The sequence below is a fragment of the Taudactylus pleione genome, unplaced genomic scaffold, assembly GCF_031769625.1.
Source record: "Taudactylus pleione unplaced genomic scaffold, aTauple2 ptg000005l, whole genome shotgun sequence".
Taxonomy (NCBI): Eukaryota; Metazoa; Chordata; class Amphibia; order Anura; family Myobatrachidae; genus Taudactylus; species Taudactylus pleione.
Window position 1 is genome coordinate 20,253,279 of NW_028284408.1, and position 27,276 is coordinate 20,280,554.

General features: G+C 40.5%; 1 protein-coding gene across 3 annotated transcripts in view; it reads right to left on the reverse strand.

Annotated features, from left to right (window-relative positions):
* SUCLA2 (succinate-CoA ligase ADP-forming subunit beta) overlaps positions 1-27,276 on the reverse strand; it is an 85,584-nt gene that overhangs the window by 41,425 nt on the left and 16,883 nt on the right. For all 3 annotated transcript variants that reach the window (XM_088444202.1, XM_088444329.1, XM_088444276.1), the window contains exons 3-6: positions 13,618-13,717; positions 9,110-9,272; positions 5,115-5,243; positions 3,706-3,844 (exon numbers count right to left, since the gene is read on the reverse strand). In XM_088444202.1, coding sequence (XP_088300328.1) covers positions 3,706-3,844; positions 5,115-5,243; positions 9,110-9,272; positions 13,618-13,717 — 531 coding nt within the window. The remainder of the gene's footprint in view (positions 1-3,705; positions 3,845-5,114; positions 5,244-9,109; positions 9,273-13,617; positions 13,718-27,276) is intronic.

Genomic DNA, 27,276 nt, shown 5'->3' on the forward strand with positions numbered 1-27,276 from the left:
TTTTAGCAGCAGGAATCATATGGAACCATGAGCATAGTCATAACCTATGATATGGAATAATTTATGATAAAGTACAGATTAAATAAACAGCAGCTTCAATTTGCAGGAGAACAGAGAAAAAGAAACAAAATAGTCTCTCTTCTCTAGTGAATGAAACTGGCAACATTTGTAACCATGTGAATCCAACTACTGTTACAATACATTGTTTTCAGTATATGAAACTATCTGACTCAAGCTAAGGGGATATTTCTATTTCCCTGATGGATAAAATGCATGAACACTAAATACACCTTTCTGATTAAACAATTATTATTTATAAAGGACAATATCACACACAGTATTACATATTATAGTTACCAATAAGGACAACACACGACCTTGTTTTTAATTTAACTATTATATATATCTATATCACTTTTCACATATTTTCCTCTCATTTTTCTATGTGCACACCTTGTATGTATTTAATATCTTTTTTCATTCACCCCTTTTTCTTTTAATATTTCGCTTATAAAGCCCTAATTATGGGCATGATTATGTTAACTATCTGAATAAACAATGTATGAGCAATAACTAGCATAAAATTAATATACTAATATCCGGGAGCCCGATTAAAATATTTTTAAAACATATTTAATAAAATTAATTACGTTTTACTTATTAAGAGGGTTTGAGTGCACTCAATTTGTAATTGATTCCCATTTGTTTCTTGTTTTTTTTATATTATTTTAAGCAATGTTACCTACTGCACTTACTGATCTTCAGATCACACACACAAAGCTCCAAGCTCTGTGTTTAGATCTACTGCCGACATTGCCGACTGCAGTGCGGACCTCTACTCCCTCTTTCACCAGCAAGTGATGGTGTCCTATCACAGAAGGTTTCCCAAAACATTTTTTTAATTATTAAATTAATGTTATATAACACTTATTGAACAACGTTAAAAGTTTTGCAAGTTTAACCACTTCCCTGGCATGGTCGCATCCTTTGCAACCGCACCAGGCTGTGCGTTATCTGATCTGGTCACCAACAATGCGACCAGTCAGATAAACAGTGTAGGCGGCTGCAGGATGAGAATCTTCCAGCAGCTGCTGGTCTTAAAGAGACGTTGCGGTCCCTCTGCTTCCCTGCACCCGCCCCAGTGTCTGCTGTGCTGCCGATCACTGCTGATTGGTCAGAACAACAGGACCCCACACCCAATGGGTGCAGAGATTAGCAGCCACTGGGGAAAAGTAAATTAATCCCCCAGAGTGTACCTGGAAAAGGAAAAGGTCGCTATGTTGGCGATCCGATGTTCAAAAAAACAATTTTTTTAATAATATATATATATATTTTTTTAATAATATATATATATTTTTTTTTAATTATATATATATATATATATATATATATATATATATATATATATATATATATATTATTTTTTTTATTAAATCATTTTGGATATGTTAAAATAGATGTTCTTCACCTAATTCGCAAAAAAAAAAAAATCTGACAATTTCTGAGTGGTTTTTAGAAAAAAAATTGTCAGTTACGTGGTTAAGAAAATCTATTTGAAAAAAATTGCCATAGTATACAGGGTTTTATTTTTAGAAAGTGTTTTTATTGTTTTTTAGTAATAAAATTGTTTTGGAGAAGATTTCAATAGATACTCTTAAAGGAGCAATTATTGGAAAAACTATTAGTTAGTGGTTAATCTTGTTTAGGCGTAACTGTACCTCCAAGGGGACAATACCTGGTGCCACGTGGGAAAATGCTATTCAATTAAATAGCATTTTCCCTGCGAATTAAACCAGGGGTTAATGCACGCTAATCCACTCATTACGCATACTCTGGATTAAATGGGTTTTCCCCGCACGTTAGCACGCAGGTGCCTTTATTCACAGACTTTTCCTTGCAGCTTCAGTAGTTTAAGGCAGTGGGAGGTAGGGTTTAAATCTCCCAGCGCAGGTATTTAGCTAATTGAATTCTCCCCCGAGTGTCTAAAACAAGTGATATTTATTGGCGCATTTTAATTAAGTTCCGGTATTAGGATTTGCTATCTTTTTTCCAGCTTTAATCTTTGCTGATTGCATTTACTTTTTATATATTTTGCTACATACCTTTTATTTCCATATGTTCTTTCTTTCTTCTTATTACGCCAAATACTTTCTTTCTTTACCACACTGATTGCTTTAAATTCATAGATTTGTTGCATGCATTATGCATTTCCAACAATGCATATTAAAACTTTTATTTAATTTCTTGCTCATCCTTCACCTAAGATTAAGTGCTTCTCTGAGTGGAGTATACAATGTAGTCCCTTACATAACATTTCACTTGAGTTTCAATAAAATTGTAACATGTAGTCATAACTACTATTCCCAAATGCCCCCATTTGTGTACATTAGATTAGATAATAATTTATACCTGGATAGTTACAATCACCCATGAGAATTAGCTCATTTTCCTTTAATGCCCTTCTCATTTGCAATTATATCGGAATTTCAGCACAGGGGTTCCTGCTAGATGGCTGATAAACCCCAATAAGCATTAGAAGTTATTTTTTCCCTTAATTTAATGTAATTTTCACTAATATCCCCCACTGGGCAGGTCTTAAACAGCTTTGTACATATACAAACCCCTTCCTATCTTTCCTAAACCTACATCATCAGTCCAAAAGTAATTTCCCAGGCAAGTATCCGCTATTCCCACATATTATAATCCCCCTCCCAGCAGAGCTCTAGTTGACCTGTATGAAAATAGGTGGAATACGCAGTGAATATATAAGCAGGCGTATCATACATAAAGATACTGAGATAAAGTAAGCAGGACCACAGACAAGGATTTGAAGAGACAACTGTGGCTACTGCTTGGTAAGAATGTCATATTCATAGACATGATCACCAGTGGTTTCCTTCCACTATCACCGAGAGCAACACTGCTAAACAACGTAATGAAAAGGGGAATGACAGGGGCAGTGTAGGACAATGTAATTTAGTGTATTTTTAAGCAGGGTGCTTCAAATTATAAAAAACATCCAACTCTCAAAATCACAATTACTCCAGTATTGCATACAATAATAGATCCCATACGCTATTTACTATGATCACTACAGATGAGCTGTTCGGTTCTACTCTGTTACATTCAGATCTGAAAAAACGGCATCTTATTGTTATCCGGCTGTCACATATTTTGGATAGCAAATAAGATAAATGGAACTTGCGCTAGTTTGGTGAAAAAGAACAGAGTAGAACTGAATCGCTCATCTCTAATTATCACTAGCACAAGTCACTGACAGTAAACATGACCAGGCTCTACACCAGAACTATTGCAACCACCGATGACGCTAGTGTCAGTAGGTAGCATAGATCGGTCATAGCCTGGCCTCTGGGGTTGTTGTCATTATTTGAAAGTAATTAAAAGGAAGAAACACTACATTACAAAAATAAGTGACTGATTGCTATGGGCAACACCATGCTTTATTTTGCAGTAGTTTTCAGAAATCACAATAAGTAACTAAATGTATGAGACAAATTATTGTAAAAAAGTTAAAAGATTAAAGGGAAGAAAAAGAACAAAAATTCTTAGGTGTGTTATAAACACACACACACACACACACACACACACACACCCCTGGCAGAGACGCGATGTGCCATCCTCTCCTAGCATGTTCAGACACTCATTATAAAATAATTTTGTTTTTAATTTTTATTTTTTTATTACCTATTCCTGATGCGTCTTCTACCATGGGATTGATTTCCACCATTGTAGCATCGTACTTCATGAACAGATTATACAAGTTGATCATGCACTTTGCTGCCTCATCTACAAGGTTCTCTGGGAAGCCCATTTTCTCTGCAAGCTGGCGGGAAAAAAAACAAAAACACAATTATAATAAGATAAACAAATCAATCTGATCCACTAATCTCCCATAGAAAATATACTTATCTACCGTTGTGATGGTATACATAGCTTACAGCATTACTGACATGTACATTAAACAATGCAGGGTAGCAATCAAACAGCTTCTGCTATAAGCACAATTACTTTAAACATTTTATTTAGAGTATTCGCACAATTACACTATCTAAATGCTTACTGATTTAAAAGTAATAACCTGCCACTAGCCAGCAGTATACCTAGCAAGGAACAGATAGTAACATATTGTACTAAGGGGTCAATCCTATTAGCCGCGATGATCTCGCCGGTGCGAGTCTTCGCAGCAGTGGGCGCACTTTACAGCAGCCTAGATTCGGCAAATTTTGCTCGCAGCACCATAGGGCAGCGTGCAAAGTTTGGCGAATTCAGGGCAGAGTCACGCTGCAAAGGGTGCGATGTGCCGGCCCGTTGCCAGCATTTTAAGGCCGTTGCAACGGCACATCGCACGGAATAGGATTGACCCTTATATTTTTCCTAGTGCTAAACGCAAGTGAGATTTCTCTTAAATGTACATTAAAAGTGCCAAGGACAAGCTGGGTAGTCCTGAGAGGGGGGTTCTATTGCAAAGACCTCTCTCGACATTGCTTCAATAAACTTAGTGGTGCCGTTATTTAATGCTGTATGTTGTCCACTTCTCAAATTGGCATGCCTTGTTGGGCTACCCATATTATGCTTTTCATTCAAACTAGCAAAAACAGTAAAAATAATAAAACAAAAACACATTCTGTTTTTTTGTCATTTTGGAAAGGGTCATCTACATACAACAACGTAGAATTTATGAGGGTACTCCATGGAAACATTTGTATTATTGACGATGTAATGTGACCAGGCCAAAAATTTTCAAAATAGGCTGATCACAGGAATGAGAAAAGCCTCTGCAGTGAGGGGGATAAAGTGTTTGCATCTGTAACTTCAGGGTAATTATTATATTATTACTTTTGAAAAGTTGGAGATCATTTTTTCATTACTTTGAAAACCATAATGATATAAAATTACCTTTCAGACTATATGAAAGCTCTGTATGCATAATAGTAAAGCTAAAGTGTACATGATACCTACAAAAGATGTAGGCTGCGATTTTCTGAGTGGGCCATTTGATCGTGACATTATGAAAGCAACGTGGTCACGCTTCAATGCAGTCATGGTTCCTATTTAATATAGAGGCTTTTCAAGCTTCCCCTTCAAAAATTTACCCTAGCAGCTTGTTCCTTTTGAATGCCTTCTACAATATCAATTGGTTCTTTCACAATAGCATCAGGGTTTTCAGCAGCAACATCTTCAATATTGACTCCACCTTGGGAACTTCCAATCAGAACAGGACCCTAAACAAATGACAGGAAATATTACAATGGATAGGAAAATATGCTACAATATTCTACAAATACAATACAATCTCCACATTCCTGAACCTTTAGAAAGGGTCATTTCCATAAAAGGGCCAGCCAACTGCCATATGCAACTAGGAGCACAAGAGGATAAGTAAAAGGTGGGGACAGTGGCCCTGATTCAGAGCAGGACGTTCTGACAGAGCGCTCGCTCTGAATCAGGGCGTCTTTTTTTTTTTTATGGAGCGGCCTCCTGGCCACTCGCATTGCTGTGGGTTGCCACCCACAGCTAATGCGAGCGGCCAGGATGATTGTCGCGATGGTCATCGGGCTTGCGACGAGACCCTTGTGGTAGGGTCTCGTGGTCGCAAGCCCCAGAGAGCTTTCGGCTCAAACAGAGCCGAAAGCTCTCCCACTGACCTCACTTGTGACGTCAGTGGGGCCGGCCCCAGACGGTAGGCGTTCTCATGGGAACACCTCCGTCTGGGCAGCCACCCACCCCGGACCGCCCACCAAAGGGGGCGTGCTGTCACTCAACATTGACAGCACGCCCCCTTTGGTGAGAGACCCGGAGCAACGGATTGCCTGTCGCTATCCGGGTCTCGCGCATGCACACGACAGAGCCGACTCAGTCGTTCGCATGCACTCTGGGCATTGATGCCTACAATGAGAAAGTCTGGCAATATCATTTTGATAAGCTTAATGTAAATCTATGGTCGCACAATGGTCTCCTTGCAGAAGAGTAACTGTCGCGGACCATGGGGGTGATTCAGCTTAGGAAGGAATAGCAATGCTGCAAGCTAGCAGCTTTGCAATTCAGTCCTTGCTAATATGCAAATGCAACAAGAGGTGTAGGACACCCCCTGCTACATTTGCGATACCAGCACTGCAACCGAGGTCGCAGGCTGGGATAACCACAGCGATCATCGGGGATGGTGCCGGGCAGCTTAGCAAGAGACTACTTACTGAGGCAGGCCAGCTTATGAGGCCAGGAAACTGCAGCCCCTGGCCTTGCCACTCCCGGAAAACGAGGTGGACATGCCCGTTTCCAGGAACGTCGATCGTCCCAGGCTCGTCACTTAAATGCCTCTGCCTGTCAATCAGGCAGAGACATAGAAGAGGCTGCATGCGATCACGCAGGACCCGTTCTGCACATGCACAGATTCCCGATAATGCAGAATTAGCCTCTATATTCATTGCATTCAATATGCAAGAAGTTGCTTATGCAGATATGTCCTTCATCTATCCTCCCTGCGTTATGAGTCGCATTAAACAAGGCACGTGAACTGCCAGCTGACGTGCGACTCGGCAGCGCTGTGCATTTTGTTTTTCACCAATGGAAATCATATGTAGTTCAGGAAGATCTTTCCAACAATGTCGAAGAATCTCCCACAAGTGTGTTGCACTTATTGGTTGCTTTACTTTCTCCCTTCTGTTCAGTTCATCCCAAACCAGCTACATGGGGTTTAAGACAGGAGACTGTGCTGGCCATTCCATTCCTACCGGCATACAAAAAAACGTAATGCACCATCTTCAACATCTGCGGCTCCTAAGACCCTGAACACAACTATCTGCCAGGAGGCAGAGATACGGTGCGGAAGCCCCAGCTACAGGTCCCAGAAGATACCAAGAAAATAAAAGTGAAATGCCTGTAACTACTGTATATATGCTTTTTACTTTACTATTGTCAGTCAAAGAAATTCTGTGTGTAGAACGTGTCAATGTTTGAAGTCATAAAATGTGTGTCCAAACAGCAAATAAAAGAAGAGACCTGTGTACAGACAATTTAAGGAGGGGAAAAAGAAAAAACAATGACAGAAACATTGCAAAAAGCAAGTTAGGTCAAGCAGAGAATAAAGCTGCTGTCAGGTAAACACATTTCCACATGAAAGGTAGGTGTGCTTGATACTGACAAGACAAATAATACTTCAACATAGTGTCTCTTAACTATTTAGGTAGTGTGTTGCTGCCTCCTTGTGGCTTTGTTTGGTAATACAATATTTACAGTTAATTCACTTTTTATCTATTAATGATGGCATTAAAGAACTTTAGCGATAATATAATTTTTCACATGCTAGGTTTTCGCACTGTTCGCATGGAAATTTCACTTATTGCGTCTATGTACGCTCCCATATTCTGCACAATCCAATTACAAAAGTCGCAATGCAGCATTCGCGTGAAAATTCTACACGATACTACCAGCGATAAGTATAGGTTAAAATTGGGAAATCAGCCAGTACAGCAACGTGATCAATGATAACACTATAGAAGCGTATTAGTGGCCCTAATAGAAGTATTTGGTGTTCGTAAATTGTCTCAAATGGCTGTTATATGCATATTTCAAAAGCAGTCAAATAATGATAGAATGCAAGTGTTTATTGGGCCAAATATTCTTTTTAAATTGTTGGTGCATAAAATGCCTTCAAGTATATATAGGTCTTATTTAAAGACTTTTTTTAAAGAATACCTTTAAAAATACACATCTAACACCCACCTGCAATCTTAAAAACACCTGTCCCATTCATATAGCATTATCATTAACCCATTTTCCTGCACTTTGCTTTTTTTCACCCCAAAAATGACACTAAGCTGATGAAAAAATTATTTTGGCCTAATTAGTCAGTAAGGAGGGTGTCCTGGTGGTCCTGAACCCAGTCCCAACATTTTTACCATGAAATAGGGTTGTTCCCCAACTTTTTAAAACTGCATGTCGAAATTCGCACCTGCAAAAACCGCAGCTAATAGGATTGCAAGGCAAGTATAAATTTGCATGATAAGCCGTTTTTCGTAAAAAAGTGGCTAATTGAATTTGCCTCATGTCTGATTTGTTTCACAGGAAGTCTCTCGTGATTCCTGCAAGAGTCTCCAATTATGGACAATCATCATTACAGGTATGCCATCAACAAAATTCGGCACTATTTAAATCAAATTGATACACTTGTTTTAAATTGAAATAAATCTGTCAATCGCCACCACCACCACCCTCAAGACTGAATCACTTAAACAATAATTTCATATGTACAATAATTAAACTAATTGTACACATGGATAATATTAATAACACGAGGAACTCTGTGTCAATGTCTGTACTAAGGAAAACACCAAGTAAAAGTTATGGATGTGCCATCTTCATATGGTCTTCAATAAATGCTAATGCAATTAGTAGAGAGAGAAGACATAAGTGGGACTGAAGATGTAAGAAACAAGATGTTGTAATTATTAAATTAAAAAGTATTAACTTAAAAAGGACTTACGTGGCAACACTATTTTCAGCACATCTTTTATTAAACAAAACAAGATACCATTTAAAAAAGGGAATAAGATAAAGCCCTACGGGGAATTATAAAACGACTAGTTATGATGCGATTCACAACCCTCAGATTCCTGCAAATAAATGTGAGGTATCTGTTCTCTAGGGCATGAGAAGACTGGCTGTTACACATCTGACGGTGCAATAAATCACTGCAACCTCCTGCTAAAGAGATGAGGAGATGAAAAACTGTGCTTGCTCTACGGAGAGACTAAAGCACCACACGGACTACAAGGCAGGGATAGATGGCATAGTACTGCTTAGACTCGTACATTAATAGCATCTTGATCTTTAGTTAGTGCCACTGCAGAGCAAAATGCATTATTTCCAATTAACTTCTTTATAGAACAAAAGCACAAACTAGTTCATTCTGCATGTAGCAAGGAATAGAACAAAAAACATATTTAACTATATAAAAAACAACATTAAATAGTCCAATCAGTTATTCTAGTGCAGCTTAGGACTTAGAACAAGCAAGTGGTAGAAATGATTGCTCACTGCAGCAGGCACATTCCCCATAGTGTACAGACTTTAGGAGAATGCAGGAACTCACTTGAAATGACCTTTCCATGGTAATTGCAAAGTAATACTCCCTCCTGGGATACCTGCGCTCACAGATGAATACATGGTTACATATCCTGCCCTTTTCTCCTGTCTGTTTCGTAAACAGCTTCTTCCCAATCATCTGTGAGGAAATGGCTTTGGCTTCTTCTGGACTAAAATGACAGTGGACAGGAAAATAAAGAGAAGGTAATAAAATAAGGCAGACATATATTGCATCTTTCGTTGCCCTGCCCCCTGCGTCTGTTTCAGCGATCGCACACAGATACAATAAAACGTGAACAAAATAGAATCTATTTACCATATTGCTACCTCTATGAATTGTCTAACCTGCGTTTTGAACCATCAGTGAGTGCAGCTTTTTGTACCGAATATCGTTACATGGTAGTGTCCGGGAAATAACCAGTTTCCATACTTTGGAGCAGACTGAAAAGTTATAACTGCCATGCATGCATTTGTTGTTCACCCATTAACTGCATAAGTCCACATCGTACAAATCTAAAATCAATATCTAGTTACATAAGGAGGTAAGAGTTCAAGAATTTCTAACGTCTATGTGGAAGTTGTAGAGTAAACCTGGGGTATATTATTATGGAATCCTGCCAATTTATTTAAGGCTGGTCTGATTACAAAGGCACAACACATCTCAGCTCATTACCATATCCATGATAAAATAGACATGGCTTTAGAAGCACCAAAGTTAAAATGTATGTTGAATGTATAAATGACATCATTAATGTCGCTTAAATATGTTTTTTTTTTTTTCGTTTAGTCATTATCTAATATCACAAAACGAAAAGAAAAACATAAAAACAAATCCCACTATATAAAAAAAACATCTATGCTCATCGCACACAGAATAAGCTCCTATAACAATAGGTCAACTGGTGTCAGATGTACTACCAGTCAGAGGTGTCAGATACAGAGATAAGAACCTGACACCTTGTACGGAATGTAGGGTGTGCCGAGCTTACATTACAGTTTTACTCATATATTCTTCCACTTGCCATCTAAAGAAATGACCCCATTAAAAAAAAAATAAGAAAAATTTACATAATAAATGTATTCTTATCTCATGAATATTCCCCTTTATCTTTGCATAACAAATAATCTACTCCTAAAAAGAAATAAAAAAAAAAATAGATTTGTTTTGCGTGATAATTTAATTTTTATTAAACACTTTGTCAGACTGTATTCAATACAAAGTGGCAAAATTAAAAAAGTGCATATGGTATGCGATATCAAGATCCACCAACATAGTTTTAAACAAGGCAAGTGGGAATAGGAGAGCGGATGCACCGTGAAACTCAGAGCAGACCACAGTTGATCCAATAATATCTTCATTCTAAAGCATTGTAATATTTTGGTTATACTTTAGTGCACAAATAGTTAATCAAAACAGTTGTATTATATATCAAATACAGAGAGTCATGAAGAGATGTGTTTAGCATAAACTACACATTTCCAATCTGCACATGCACACCAAAAAAAATGCACACACGTCTGTATGCAGTTTGTGTCACATCTTACACATACGACTCATTGCTGTTGGTGAGTCAGAACAATAGAGGGAAGGGTCAGTCAAGCGCAGACCAAGTACACTGAGTGCAGAGGGATAGACCTAGATACAGACGCATATATCCATGACTGAAGACATCTTGCAGGTGCAATGATAATGATGGTGATCTGTAGCAATAGCTAGCTAATTAGGATTGGCTAAGTGCATGTTTACTCCTCCCAGTGCTTACAGTTATTAGTGTGGCTGATATAATATGGTAAAGTAACTTCTGCATTGAGCATTACCACTGTGAAGCACCATCTCTATGCCATCACATTAAGTATACACACTTGATAGTCCTAATGTAAACTGGGCGCATATGGTAGTGTTGTAGAGCTGAAAGCATCTTGACCCTAAATAAACTGAAGTGCCAAAAGTCATGATAGCTGCCTAGTATTGTGTAGGACTCTTTCTAGACCGGCAAAGTGCACCAACTCTATGTGGCATTAATTCCACAAGTGGACGAAGACCTCTGAAGAGACGTGGAACCATGCCATCTGGATAGCTTCCCACAGCTCCCCGATATTTGTAGGTGCAGGATCTTGGGTGCGAATGGACCTCTCCACCATATCCCATAAATGCTCGATTGGGATCATTCGTCAGAATTCTCCTCAAACCAATTCTGGACAACTTGGGACCGATGACATGGTGCATTATCCTGATGGCATATTTTATCATTGTGGGGGTACAAGAAGAGCTGCAAATGGTCATCAAGCAATGCAACATAGCAGTTACCAGTCAATGACGTGTTCAGGCAGACCAGCGGACCCAACCCATGTCACGTGAACACACCACACAACATTATTGCACCACCACTAGCCTGCACGGTGCCTTGTTGATAAGTGGGGTCCATGGCCTCATGAGGTCTGCTCCACACCCAAACCCTAGCAAAAGCCCGAACTGGAACAGTGACATCGGGCCACGTCTCATGTTGCCAGTTCTCCAGGGTCCATTTAGTGATGTCACAAGCCCAGGTGAGGAGCAATGTCCGGTGATGTAGTTTTAACAGAGACACTCTTGGTGGGTCTTATTTAGTGGGTCAGTGCAGTGTTATTTAGCTTCCATGGGATATGGATATGCGTCTGGTACATCCTCCATTACATTTGGATAGGAGTTGAGCCAGTGTCGATTGTCTGCTACCATGGACAATTCTGGCCAGCCGCCAATGGTCACGATCATTAATCATCCGTGGTCGGCCACTGCGCCAGCCACGATGGGTGGCAAGGTCTTCAGTGAGATATTCCCGGTACACACATGACACCGTAGATCGAGGAATGTTAAATGTCCGCACAATTTTGGAAATGGAATGTCCCATTTGTTGGGCACCCACTATCATGCCCTTTTCAAATGCCAATAATTCATGAATTGAGCAGCCTAGCTGGTGCTCAAACTGACTCATAAGATGTCAGATTACGACTGATGCAGGTCACAGTACAGCGACGTAACCTACCATTACCTTTACATACTGCTATCCCATGACTTTTGACACTTCAATGTATAAAAAAAAAAATACTAAGCTGTGCTGAAGGTTCTCACCCCTGTGCTGAGCTATATATATATATATTTTTATTTTTTTTTTATTAATATTATTCATAACAAAATCTGCATTTGCAAGGGATAATGCATTTTTGTTATTAATCTTTTTGCTCGTTTTCACGGTTTTAAACATCAGCAATTTGTAGTAATAATATGGTAGCACTTTTAGGCCTACATCCCCCAACATCATTGTGGGTCAGTGCAAAGAAGTCAGTGACCTGAAGCCTTATCCCTGACTGCTGACCGGTACTGTTTATTTGGGTGGGAAGTATTTTTTTTTTTTTTCTTCCAGCTCTTCACTGCAGATGATGAGTGGGACTAATTCTCTGCAGGTCTGATCTATATGCAAAAGAGGAGCCCCACTATTCACCCACAGTGAAGATGTTATTGAATGACAATAAGATGTCCAGAATTCCACACTAAAACACCCCTAATGCCACTAACCATGATATAAACATCTTTAAAAAAAAAAACAAAAAAAACACAGAAAGCAGATGTAGATTTTTGTTCTCTCACCATCACTTAAAATTCACTTTGCAGTCTGGAATAGTGGAGCAGTTTCGAACCTGTGGAAGAGTGGCCAGCACTACACAGCAGTTGTAAGGAATGTATGGATAATTAAAAGATGGTAATCTACAAAATGGTGTATGATACGGCAATTAAAATATTAAATGGTGAACCCTTCTAATGGTTCCTATTTGGCACAGGAGATATGGAGAACCTAGAAACACACAGAACTATAATACCATAGTTTCCAGAGTATAACAGCCTTTTTTCATGAAAAGCATGCCTTTTGTTGAAATGGATGGAACAGCGCTTAGAATAGATGCACCTAAGCGCTGGGGTCCTAGGTTTGATCCAACCAGTAACTATGTGGAGTTTGTATGTTCTCCCAGGTTAACACCAGGAACTTTCTTCCCACATTCCAACAGCACACAATAGTATGTTAATGGTTTGTGATTTAACTAGCCCTAATGGGTGTTTGCTGTTAGGGAATATCCATTGTAAAATCCTCTGGGGGAGGGACTGAAGGAAATGATTAAATGTTCTGTAAAGAACGGTGTATTGTACAGATGCTATAAAAATAACGGTTAATAAATAAAAGGCACTTTCATGAACATGTACAGAAAACAAGCAAGCATAAATCAAGGTTATAACTAGAGTATATCTTCCCTTTAAACTGCTCAAGTAAAACAGATCAGTAGATTTGAGTTTTAGTACTTTTTACCTTTATGTGTGTTGTTTCTTATCTATATTAAAATGTTTTTAAGTCCAATTCTGGACTGAAAAGATTGGTTTCCCATTTGTAAATTAAATTAACACTGAATAATGTATTTTACCTTCATCGTTTATATGTGAAACTTCAACCTTGGTGATAAGTGTTCCTTTAACAGGTTATAACTTACGAATAGACAATCTTCACTCCTCCTTTGAGGCCACCTTCAAAGGTTCCCTTGCCTCTGCCACCAGCCAACACTTGAGCTTTAACTACCAAATCCTTTGAACCTTAAGGAAGAAAGCAATAGATGTATAAAATGACAATCACTGCTGCAGATGGAGGCAATACGCCATTTGTTTACTTCAGAATTCTAAAATGTAAAGATTTCTGCCTCAAATTAATTTTTCATTATTTCACATTATGTTACTTATTTGCCATTCTACAGATGAAGCAGGTGAATTTATTTAGTAAGCTAATAGAATATAGCATTTTAAATATATTGTACACATTCAAACCTGTGTCACAGGTGCTACAACTTATACAGAAAAAAAACAAACAAACCAGGGTTTCTTAACTATGTCCTCATTATATATAACTCACAAGTAATATTGGCCCAGATTTATTAACGAGTGATATACTTGTTCTCACTTGTTACTGATCTTAAATGGTTCTCCCACCAATCAGCTCCTAACGGTCATGTGTTTGAAAAATGACAGCTGGGAGCTGATTGGTTGGATCACCAGTTAAGATTAGTAACAAGTGAGAACAAGAATATTAGTTGTTAATAAGTTTGGGCCATTGTCTGGTTTGCAGCAGGTAAAATTAGCTGGCTGCAGTTTAGGTAAAGATAAACTGCAATTTTATTTGGAAAATAAAAATGTCAGAAAAAGTTGACAATGGTATTCATGTAGCATAGAATAAGCAAAAATGCCATTTAACATTGCTAATCCAGTTTTATTGTGGGAGAACACAATGGTGCTAATTCAGAGATGGGCACAAAGCAAAAGAAAAAAAAATTGCACCTAGGCAAACCCATGTTGAAGTGCGGGTGGGGTAAATTTAAAATGGGCAGAGATTTAGGGGATAAATCAATTACAGTCATCGCTGACAATGTGCCATAGGAACAACCTAGGAGAACCATATGGGTGTGCAGGAAAAGGAGCGATGTTGCTCTACCGTAAGCCTGATTGATGTGCACATCGCTCAGAACCAAATTGGCGGCTTACAGTTGGGAGGTGCGTGTACTAGCTGAACTCTAAGTTGCATTGCAAAACTAAAAGCTGCCATTATTTCTGATCTACACCACACAAAAGCGGCCAGCATCCTACATGTAAAAATAAATAAATGTACTTGCACCCCTTTTGCATTGCAAAGGTGCTTTTTGTTTTTGCTTGCTCCCAACTCTAAATCAGCCCCAACGTATCCAAAACAAGATGTCTCATGCTTTTATTTTTCTGGAGTGGTTCATTCAGTAAGAAAGGTAAATTTTCTTCTACCAAAACGCTACTGTTTCACAATAAATCAAATACAAATTGTATGGTTAGGCCATTTATAAGAGCAGAACAGCATGAATTATAGGTTATTAGCTGCTCTAATAAAGGTTTTGGATGTCCTACATTTTTCCATTACCAAGCTATAACAAAATACTTATGGAATACTACTGAATTACTATACACTTGCAGGGGTCTGCAAGTCTTGTAGCCAGCACAAGGACAGTTTAATAATTGCAATGTTTGAAACATCCGAGTTGAATGCTCAAAAAGGACAAAAACAATTACTCCACGGGAAAAGCATTCAGCATTCATCTGACAAGCTGAAACAAGACACAAGGCTGTGTATAAATATAGATAGGCTCCAGCACGTTACTAAATGGAGTTTCCTGCCGTTTCTGGAGATAGAATACCCAATTAGCATAATCCGCAATTTTGTGCCAATCAAATCAGTGAATCATTTAAATGGTTACAATGAACAATGGGATGACTAGAAACGGGAAAAACAAACAACAGAAGGCAATATGACCATGAAAGTATAACAATACTTCGAGTAATGGTTAAAGGATTTTTCAATATAAAATAACAAACCAATGCCATCAACATTTAACATTAGGTTTTATTTTATCCTTGTGAATAATAGGACACCATGGTGGTGAAAGACTATTTAAATTAGCATATCTACTTATATACAAATAGAAGCATACTCAGTTTTTATGATTAAAATTTTAAAAAATTTAAAACATTGAACGGCGTAAGAAACAAGCAAACAAGTCACAGAGTACATGTTCTTATAGGTGCACACCAGCAAAAGGAAAATCCAGCACAGTTCATAAAGCCCCCATATTGTTATGGGCAAATAATGCAAACAACATCATGGTTTAGATAGCTACACAGGAGAATTGTATCTAGTGCTAGTGTAATCCCTCGCTTTCCGCCTCTTCTCTGCAATCTTACAACATTCTTGAACTCTGTTTCTTACAAGCTTATGACATTTTCCAGGACAGTTATTAACAAACATCCATTGCTGCACTGTTAGCACTAGGAGACAGCCACTTCAGGGACATTAGTCTTCTCCCTACAGTAAGTAGTTCCGACACGGTAATGTTTGTATATTTCCCAGAAGGGATATCCCTAAGACAACGTAGTTTCAGGCTGTGTATATTTACAATAAATATTCACAGCATAACAACCTGACCATGGTTGTGTTGATGTGATCAAGAGACCATTGTGCAAATGTAATGAATTATCTTCCAAGTTTTCACTTTACACTAAACATAATTTTACTCTATTCTTTTTATTAACGACAGGTGAGGTAATCCTTAGCAAACCTAGACACAGCATTAATGACATTGTGATTTAGAGCTTGTTCTTATATGGTAGACTGCATGAAGTAACAGAGCAAACAGACCCATAGTATGCAACTGTCAAAGCTGGATAATTGGCTGAGACAAGATCATTTTAAAATTGAAGCGTGCGCGACACCATCTTGCGAATGGCAGCTAGACACCATTTTAGAAACAAGAATCTGCAAGACGCCATTTTGCGACCAGCGTCACTAAGTTACAACTCACAAGCTAAGAACAGATGGCAATGTTTTTGATAATCTACCAAGGGCAACTAGAAGAACAGCCTCTTGAGAAAAAGTAAATAGAATAGACAATGCACCAGAAACTGTGAGTGCTTTACATACAAATTGTGAATCCCAGTATGCAGATAAGTATAGTTGTGGCAATTGTAATATAAACCAGGCATTGATCTACATAATTGGATTTGTCTGAATCCTAAACAGGTTTTAGTTTCACACCCAGACAGAATGGCCCTAGCGTCACAGCTGGAGGTAACACATTTGCATTGCAGTCTGAAACTGTGAGTGAGGAAGTGTGTGTGTGTGTGAGTGAGGAAGTGTGTGTGTGTGTGTGAGTGAGGAAGTGTGTGTGTGTGTGTGTGTGAGTGAGGAAGTGTGTGTGAGTGAGGAAGTGTGTGTGTGTGTGTGTGTGTGTGTGTGTGTGTGTGTGTGTGTGTGTGTGTGTGTGTGTGTGTGTGGAAGTGTGTGTGTGTGGAAGTGTGTGTGTGTGAGGAAGTGTGTGTGTGTGAGGAAGTGTGTGTGTGTGTGTGTGTGTGTGTGTGTGTGTGTGTGTGTGTGTGTGTGTGTGTTATATATCCATCATAGATGGAATCTCATGCATAAAACACCGCACATTGCGCACAATTGAGCTGCTAACATGACGCCCAGTAGCAAATGCATAATTATTAGCATCATGTGATTGCATCTTTCACGATTTCACATACACACATTATGCTTAAGACCCTGGATGAAAACACAGTTTAGCAGCTAAATGCGCACGCATCTGTCCCCAGTTAACTAGCGTCTTCATATCAAACCCCGTACTCTCACACATTACATATTCACTTACAAGGTTCCATTAGCGTTAAGGTATAAGATTTAAAGTTTGTTCAGTTAATATAAACGCTGTGAAATAAAGATATTTGGTAACTAAGGTATTATACATGCTAAACAAGCCGTGTTTGGTTTTGTACTGATGCTTACTCTTTCCACAGTATTCCGATGATATCGGTGGGGAGATCGCATCATGCATTCTCGAGTTATGGACCGCAGAGACTTCAAGCAACAAAATGTATTAACTGTTATGATGTTGCAGGGGGCGGGTGGGCAGAGATCACCAGCTGTTAGAGGCTGGGTGAGTCTATTTGAACCAGCCTGTTAAATGCTCTGTAACAGATGTTTCTCCCCTGGGAACCAATGATATCAGCAACAAACTTCTCTATTGTCCTGTCTATTCTGGGGGGGTATAAACATGTGTGCTCAAACACTGGGTCTTAGTCTTCATGCTGAATGCTGACGGACGAGGGGTTTCTTGCTGATACCTAACATCTGGACCAGAGGCGCTGCGTATGTATACTGTACTTGGGTCTGTATAATTCCTTTGCGCTAAATTGTACACAGATCATAGCTTGTAACTGACTGTACTTTTACTTGAATAATACTTTGTGCTTTGGAACCACAGATTCCAGGTCTAAGTCTTTATTTACTGTATGACTGCGTACGCAAATTAGCGTCATCCTTAGAAGGTATAGGAAAGTGTGTATAGAGGTTCTGATCCAATATCGTCACAACTAAACTAAAAGCATGATACAATTATAATTTTTAAACATCCCAGATTCTATAGTGCTGTACTAGTATCATAAGTACAGTACTGTACAGCAGGGCTCAACAAATCCCAGGGGCCAGGTCGCCATGGCTACCAGTTTTTGCTGCCTGGCTACCAGATTTTGCAGTGAGAGAGGAAGCAGATCTTCATCAGCTCTGGCGGAGATCGGGCCTATAGTATTGCAGTGTTCATATTATGCACAGGAGTGCATGTGCCGAGTGTCGTCTGCGGTGACTGCTGTGCCTGTGTCCGTCCCGGCCTGCCCTGACGACACCTATCCATCCTGGCCTGCACTGATCCCTGTTGTCTGTCCCAGTCTACGCTAATCCTCCTGTACGTCCTGGCTGTCTACTGTCTCCTATCTCTGGCTGCACAGAGCTCTCCAGTAGTAGGGTCTATGCGTGGCCAGGGATTGCGGAGCAGCTTCAGAGGGATAGTGGTGTGACCACGAGGGGAGAGGGGTTTTGTTGTACTTTCTGGCACCATTGCTTTATGTGAAATGTGGTCCGTTATTCCTGGGGGGTGGAGCAGGGGAGCTGTGCAGAGCAGTGAGGGGGCCTCCATTTTACTGTATCCATTCAACTGTGACCATTTTGTGGACTAGTATAGTGTGTATACCAGTTGCATAACACAGAGCTGTGCTCCTTACTCACTCCTGTAATTTTTTGGGGGCGGGCGATGGTCTGGCTCCTGCAATTTCATCCTGGCTCCTAGATTTTAGAAAATTTGTCAAGCCCTGCTATACAGTGTAAACTGACATATCTAGGAACATAGTACAAGGACGAGGAGGGAAGGTATTCCCAATTATCAGCTTTTGCTAATAAGTGGCTGCCATGATGATCAGTTACCAGTGAACTGTACAGATAATGTATGGGGGGTATTTCACAGAAATATACAAACTGCTATAGTTCACCGTTGTTTCTACTGAAATTAAATACATACGGGAACGCTATGTACTTTTTACATGGCTGTACAGCCATATAGTGACACAGTTAGGTTAGGGGGTCCCTCTCCTGGGTAGAGGACTCCTTCCTTACACACACACACAGCAGCAGGGAAGCAGCACACCAGTCTGGATGCAAGTACAAGCTGGTCGGCGCCAGTCTTTATTGTACAATGTCAGAAATATAAAGAAAACATAAATATAAATCCTAGCCCTGTCGGGGCACTAACTTCACAGGTAGTTCCCTCACTACCAGAACCTGGCAGGGCCTAATGCCCTCGCCAGCAACAAAGCACAGCACAGTACTTACAGATAGGTTTTTTTCAAGTGTCTCTGAGCAAACTCCCTGTCTGCTCTCCCAGGTGAGACAATCAGCCCTCAACACACTAGGCTTATATTGGCCACTCTCAGGTGGGAACCCAATCAAGCCTGTTACCAGGCTGCGAGAACCAAAACCTGGAGTGGCCGTGGGTGGAGCCCTCCCTCTCCTCTCACCCACAACCCCCAGGTCCCAAACCGGCTTTTCAAAAAGCCGAAACTCAAGCCTGCTACACTGCAGACTTTCTCCTGGGGGTTTAAAACACAAAAGACAGGAATCTGGGACAAATGTACCTGCCACAGACCACTTTACCAGTTATCCTATCACTATATATATATATCTATATATTATAGGCATAATCTACAATGACCAGGTCAAAGCATTTTCTGTGTGCAGTAGATTAAGATGTTAAGTAACAATTTACTGAAAAAGGACGTTTTAATGGATGAAGGTGTTGTGACCTAGGGATCATAGTAACAATGGTATGTTGGTAATCTATTTATATATCTATTTGCAGATATATTTTGTGGATTAAAGTGCCATGATCATTTCATGTCAAAAGTCCAATTTAGCTGTAAATATCTCGGTTTCTTCCAAACGTAACAGAACACCTTCATCCACTCACCTCTTCAAATAGCCAATCACAATCAGCTTAGCCGATTGGCTAAAAACATGCTGACCATCTAGCCTACAGAGTAAAAAAAGGATGGAAGATCTCCTCATTCTCCCAAGAAACACTAAATGTGTACAGATCAGGCCAGGAGAAACCCCATCTACAAAGAGAAAGTCTCCCTGCACTTCACACTACACCATAGAAACGCTGGAGATGACCGTCCTATCTGCAGTGTAACTGATCAGAATTATTAAAATTAGATATTCAGCAAGCATGTTTAGTGCAGTACACGGATAACACCACAGAAGTGTTTAAAGCTGCAGGAAATGTCAATGACATCTGTAGGAGCAAGAAAGCTTCTGCTCACAGAAGGCAGACATAGTAGTAGCAAGTGCAAATGGCTGGGCATGGTGACAAAGTGCCAAACGTCGGAAGTCATTCCAATAATTCCCAGCAGAAGGGGTGCATTCAACAGGAATACAGGTTGTTGTGTACAGTGTTATTCTGGGAACACAGGTTTGAGGGACTTGAAGGGATGAGCTTACTCTGCCAGCCAGCACCACCATCCATTAGGGATGCTGCTGTTTTCTTAGAATCCATCACAGATTCAACCTCCTTTTGCCACTTAGCAATGCCATTCTTTCACTGACTGCAAGTGTCAAATGCAGACTACTGTGGGGTTCTGCTGGGATTCATCTGCGACTAAGTTTTTAAAACGGATTCCTGTGCAGTTCAAGTTGCAGCCCACCATCTCTAGTACACTGAATAGTGTTTTGCTGCATCTGCACTGGAAACAAGTGACAAAATGTAAAGAAAAGTATGGTAAGATGCACATGTCAGAGTGTCTCAGTCATGCTGGGCATCTTGCGTCATATGGCTTATAGATGCTAGGTGTATGAGGACACATCTGTACTTGCAGCCCCAAACAGGCTCCTTTACCGGCATCTGGAAGCACTACCATTTCCTGGGAAGAATATTGCTGCTGGTAGCTCTCACTGAATGCCTCCCAATGGATGCTGGCTGGGTATCAGAATAGCTTTATTCTGTTGGTCGCAGGAACAGGATGGTGCAGAAAAAGGTATCCCATAGAAACAAGTGGAATTGTAATAGGGTTATTCATGTCAAGGGGATCAGGGGTCCCCACCTGATCACAGGGCCAACTCGAAGAACGTTTGACTAGTGTGGTCGAAAAGGGGCGCCAACCCATAGTGGGCGCACCCCTCTCAGCCATTCCAGATTTCAGCGGGACAGTACTGTTTTTCAGGCACTGCCCCGCTGTTCCACCCGTGGGCCGAAATGTCCAGTGGGCAGCCCAGCTACTGACGGAGTGCTGGGCTCGACCCCAGCCTGACGTTAAATGGGGGCGTACCATACGGGTACACCCTCAAATAAGATCCATTTAGGGAGGGGTGGTCTATCGTAATTAGACCACGCCCCCACTTTCGGTCGAACCAAGCACAGGTAACTGGCGCCTCTGTCCCGTTCTGCACAGGGTGCAGCTCCTCCTGGAGCCGACCCTGCCTGACCATCTCCTATTTTGATACTGTATATGCCAACCTTTGTGTAAAATTGTATGTCATACTAACTTTGGGAACATTTTAGTTCACAATATGCAACAATAGCACAACTATGGCACTCAAAGAGGGGGAGGGGGGGGTGCAACTATAAAATTTTATCCAAATTGAAGATGGTCAAGTGGCCACAATCTTCAAAATTGGTCCACTTGACATGGAAGGACTCAATACTAATGGTTAATTATATCTTAAAAAAGCTCTTCCTTTTAAGTGCAAACGTATACCACAAAAGTAAAGTTGACAATAGCTATAACGGACTACAATAATTTATTTTATACGGACAATACTTTGGGTGGGAAAAACAAACTCAACTCCCTTAACCAATCCAGACTGATGCTCTTATTTGTATAGAAGGTGAGCCTGGACACATTTAATGTCAGGGGTTTTGTGGTTGAACTTGCCCCTGTCCCTCAGCCGCCTCAGCTCTCTCACACACTGGCAATGCTGGCTCTATGATGGGAGAGTTCCTCTTTTCAATATCCCGTCCAAATACATTTACAGGGCTCAGATAGCCATCTTTCTCTAGTTGCCACTCTGTTCAATGGGTGGAATTCAATCGTTTGAGTCCCCCTTTGTGCCAGTCATAGATATTCAATAGTTGCTCCTATCTAGCATGATCAGCTGAAGGTGCCAGCACCTCAGCTTGCATCCCCGGGGGTGGCGAGCTGAAATGCACGAAGTGACACGTTCGGGGACCTATACGTCACTTTTCACAATCGCGTCCAGCACTTTGGTTTTTACGCTGCAAAACCCGACCTCTTTGAGCGCGATCAACAGTCACTTTAGACGGGAGATCCGACACGATAAAATAATTGAATTTTGCGTCGAATGTATCTAGTACCACCTCCAAACTAAGCACTCTTTCATGATGTGTGGAGCCATATCCTGGCACTTGGTATTCTGGGTGGTAAAGCTCCTTTAAGGTTCAATAGAAATGTTCCAAAACTGCTTGAAGAGCCTACAGAAGTAAATCTCTCTGATCCATGGACTCTGGACACAAAGTACAGGAACTTTATCAAACCCCACCAGGTGAACACAAATTCATCTATGATGGACAATTGCAAATCTTTCCACATCATATGGGTCTGGATACAGTATAATGTTATTCTGGAGGCACAAAGCTGGCACAATTTGTGGGACAGAGACTAGTTATATGTTGGCTGTAATAATATGCTGGGCATTTGAGATGTTTAGCATAGAATTGTCTGAGCAATCATTCACTGGCGACTGATAAGGTATGATATGGTTATCAGTCAATGTGGCAATTCAATTGTTAGACAGGAAATTAGCTCTCGGGCTATTCAATTAAAATGAATACACAGTTTTCTGTGCAAGAATGCACCGGATCAGCTGCATTAAGCAGCTTCACCAATGTTAAGTGCCTGGTGTAATACAGTTAAGGTGTGCCAGTCACTCGCCACTAGTCCAGAGGCCCTAACTAATATCGGTATCCAATTAGCAGCGCTAAATTAACGCTGCTAGTGGATCATCGTGGGGCTATCCATTTAGCCCCGAAATGCCGCCCGACGCCTGCACTTATCGTGTGGTTTTTTTTTCGGGGCCTGAAGTGTCCCAAAAACTATTCCACGAAAAGTGCAGTTTTTTCACCACCGTGATGGCAAAAACACATAGAATCTGTGATAAGCTCACAGACCTATGTATTTTCCGCCAAAATATCCTATTTTGTCGTCCAAAATAATAGGATATGGGGAAAATAAACATCGAAAAACAGGGACTATCGGCGAAAAATCTCAGTTTTTCACCCCCCAAAAAATATTGGGGCTAATTGGATACCAGGGTTAAATGAAGTCTGGTTGCAGAAATCAATGGAAAAGCTCCTGGGCCCTAGAACAATTGAGTTGCCCCCAAAGAGCTTTGGGAGACCCATAATTCCAATGCGACTAGCAAATGTGTTGGTTACAAAATATGAGTCTCCAACAGCAAACCCATAACCCCAAATTAAAATGCATGTCAAAAATAGAATGTATTCTGTAACTCATGCATTACTGGACAGCACATAAGACAGTTTGTGTAAAATATGACATCACTTCAGGGAATTGGTATGAAATACAGACGGGTGATTAAACGCCGGTTCTCATACCAACGCCAGAAGACGGACAGGACGACATCCAGACAGGGGCATGTAAGTACCCTAACTCTCCTCTCTTCCCTTCCCTAACCCTCCCTTGGTGGTGCCCAGCCCTAACCTCCCTGGGGGGTGCCTAACCATAAGCCTCCCCCCGATGGTGCCTAACCCGTTTAGTACAATTTTCACAGTCTCATCAATAACTGTTCATTCACTTCTTTCCACAGAACCAGGTACCTAGCAGTTCGGTTCCTTCAGCCACCATTTTATTAATTAAACAAACTCACCCAGATTAAAAAACACGTATAAAAGCAAGGACATGGCTAGTGCTTCTGAATATGAAACAGTAACACTGTTAAATGCAATAGTACATTGGTTAATTGTGTGAAATGTGCATCACTACAATAGCAGGCTTTAAGACTTTATATGGATCTTCATCAGCTATGTAAGTAGTCATTAGTGCTCAATGCATGGAATATTTATTCAGTACAGACATGGTTCATATACAGTGGTCCAAACCAAAAAAAAAAAAACACTTCGGAGGAAAGCACATAGCTTAATACAATAACGTTTAGCATTGCATTCTGTCATAACATAGTACTGCAGTAAAAACCTTCATTCCCCTGTACATGAAAGACTACTGCAATGCAATGTTCTGGCACTAATGACACTTCCACCTGTCCCCTCATCTGAAAAGTAAGTATTCTCCACACATGTATCTACTGAAAACTGCCAAGCATTTGAAAGAACGTAACTTGACAGCTTCCTATTCAGGCACAAATTGCCTAATAGTAGAAAGTGTCACTCCTAATACAGGAGTGGTGACTAAAATTGCCCTCTGTATTATACATTTCATTAAAAGTCGACGACAATGGATGTAGGCTGAAATAGGACAGCATGCTAGGAGCGATTTTTGCTCAGGAGAGAGGAGTGGAAGAGACATCTCTGTACCTGGCACTGACTGAGAAGTGATTGGCATACAAGTCAGTGTTGAGCAGAGATATCTATCCAGTGTAGCCTCTCTCTCCCTCACCATACTGTGCTATTCAATGGTGTAGAGAGCAGTACCACGTAGGAGAGTAGCCGGCAATGGAAAACCAGATCACAAGTTACTCCATTATATCGCTCTAACATAACTAAAACTGCAAAGTCAGACTGCTGACAGGTCCTTTTTAAATAGCAAAAATTCCTGCCCGACTCCTTCATCGCCAACACTTTACTTTACAATCCTGAAGTCAAAGAGGCTGAGTTATTTATATAGGTTTCAGTCAAATTCCAATCCCAAAATAATTTTATGATCCTGAGATTTCCAGAATCCAATCTCGGGATCCTGGGATTAATGGAAAAAAGGAGGCCTACTCTCTTTTTCCAATGCTACCTACACTACTTTTTCCCCCTATGCTATACATCTCCCCCTAGCTACTACCCCCTCCTGACCTCCCGCTACTTACCTCTCTTCCCTCCTTGCCATCCATTCATTTCTAGCCCCCTGTCATCCCTGTTATTCTTTCCTTAGTCAGACAGTGGGAGCGTTGGTCAGAGGTCCTCTTCCTATTTCTGTCATCAGCGGACATGTAGTCGGTCCTCCCCTAGACACAGCTACAGTAAGAGCTGGATCACAAGATGCGGCTACTCTCACTTACTGATTGCCTGGGAGTGCGCCGCACCATGCTCCCAGCCTATCAGTGACTGAGAGCCGCATCATGAGAATGGTCCCGAGGACTCCAGCTCTTCTACAGTAGGCAGAGGACCGGACATCATGCCCACCGAAAAGAAGGTTAGTACTCCACTAAACCCTTGCCCAGACCTCAGTGTGTTCTGGATACCACAATACAAAGAATTTATTGGTTATAATCCCGGGTATATTGGAATTTAAACACTGTCCAGGATCCCGGGATTAGATTCACAAGTCTCAGTGAACTTTTGGGGGCTTCTGTAATAGAGTGCGGGCTTATTTTTAAAGCAGCTATCATGTTAAAGACAAAACCAGCTTGGTTTTGACTTTAAAATGATTGCCACTTTAAAAATACAGGAAAACTTGCATGTATTCCCACAGTGGCACAAGCTCGCAACCCCATTACATAAGCCCCATGGTCTTCAGAAAAAAAAAAAATGTCTGTCACTTGTACAACTTAAGTCAGTAACAGAGACACTGTAAGGTGAAAGTTCATTCACCTGACACTGATGTGCTCAAGACTATATTTAGCAACTTTCCCTCAGCAGAATGAATAAGCCTTCAGACCTACTTATATGCCACAGACAGGAACTTTATTGATAGGTCCATATTCTTGCATACTGGATGCTAATCTCAGTCTCTTCTCTGTGTGTGCCTGTCTGTGTCAGTGTGTATGTCCAATGTGTTAGGGGGGCCCTGTATGTTTTGTTTCTACTGAAGCCCACAATATTTTATGGCAGCTTGTAATTTAACATGCTTTTTCTTTTAATAACCCACAGTATTGTAATATAAAATGTAAATTCACCGAGACAAATTCAATTATTAAACAGACCAGATTTACAAAGAAAAAGAAAAACATCAATCCAACCACGCACCAAGGGGTTCATGTAGAGCTGGATCCATTTTACACTATGGCCCGTATTCAATTGCAGGCGAAAGTCCCGGACTTTATGCTTACATCGCGTGTTTTTGGTGAAAACACTTTCCGTTCGCGCGGTTGCTTTTCGCCCTATTCTATAGCAAAGGACGCGAAAACGCATTCCGGTGAATCTCAACCAGGCAAAAAGTGCTGTCAAATTTGGTGAAATCAGCCCGACACCTCCCAAAAGATGCAATGACATGGGGGGATCACTATGGATACCCCCAAATAGCCCTGCTGAAGGTATTTGGGGTGTTTAAATGCTCTCAATTTCTGCTATTTAGCAACTTTGCACAAGTGGTGAAGAATAGCATTTAGCAGGTTTTTTTGGGCAAAAATAAGTAGTCCCAGCAAATATGGGGTACATGAAAATGGGTGCAAGCATGGTTAAATAGCACTAAAGTGCATTTTTAAAAACGTGAAAAACGCACCTTCAGCATGCACCTGCAATCCAAAAATTTTTTTAAAAAACCTGGGCATACTTGGGAGACCCCCTGGAGTCGATTTTTGCTAGTTTTTTTTATGCCCCCAAATTAAAGTACTTTTTTGGGGTGTTCTAATGTACAGTATTTTTAAAAAAAATTGGACACATTTTACTTTTGGGGAATGGCCCAAGGCGGCAGGCAGGTTCCCGCAACTTTGCACCCCAAACCCCCAAATCTGTGCTTTTTTTCCACCTCCACAGGCAAATCTTTTCCGCTGGTTACAAGGCGCAGACTTTTTGCACCGGCGAAAAGTCTTTGCAATTGAATACGGGGAAAAGCTCTCGCCTGGCGAAATGACATCACCGGCGAAAACTTTTCGCCGATCTTGGCTTTTCGCCGGCAATTGCATACGGCCCTAAAAAGGAAAGTGTAAAATGCATCCATAAAGGAAAAAAAAATAAAAATAAAAAAAAAGTTACATTTTTAACAGGTTTCAGAGCAAAATGAACCTTGTCCTGCAAACGTTTTACAGCAGGAGATATTCGCCAAGTTCAGGCTAGGAGAAATCAGAAGTATATATGCCTGGTTTACACCAGGAGGAGTTAGGTATGTAATCCTGATGGTCAGGA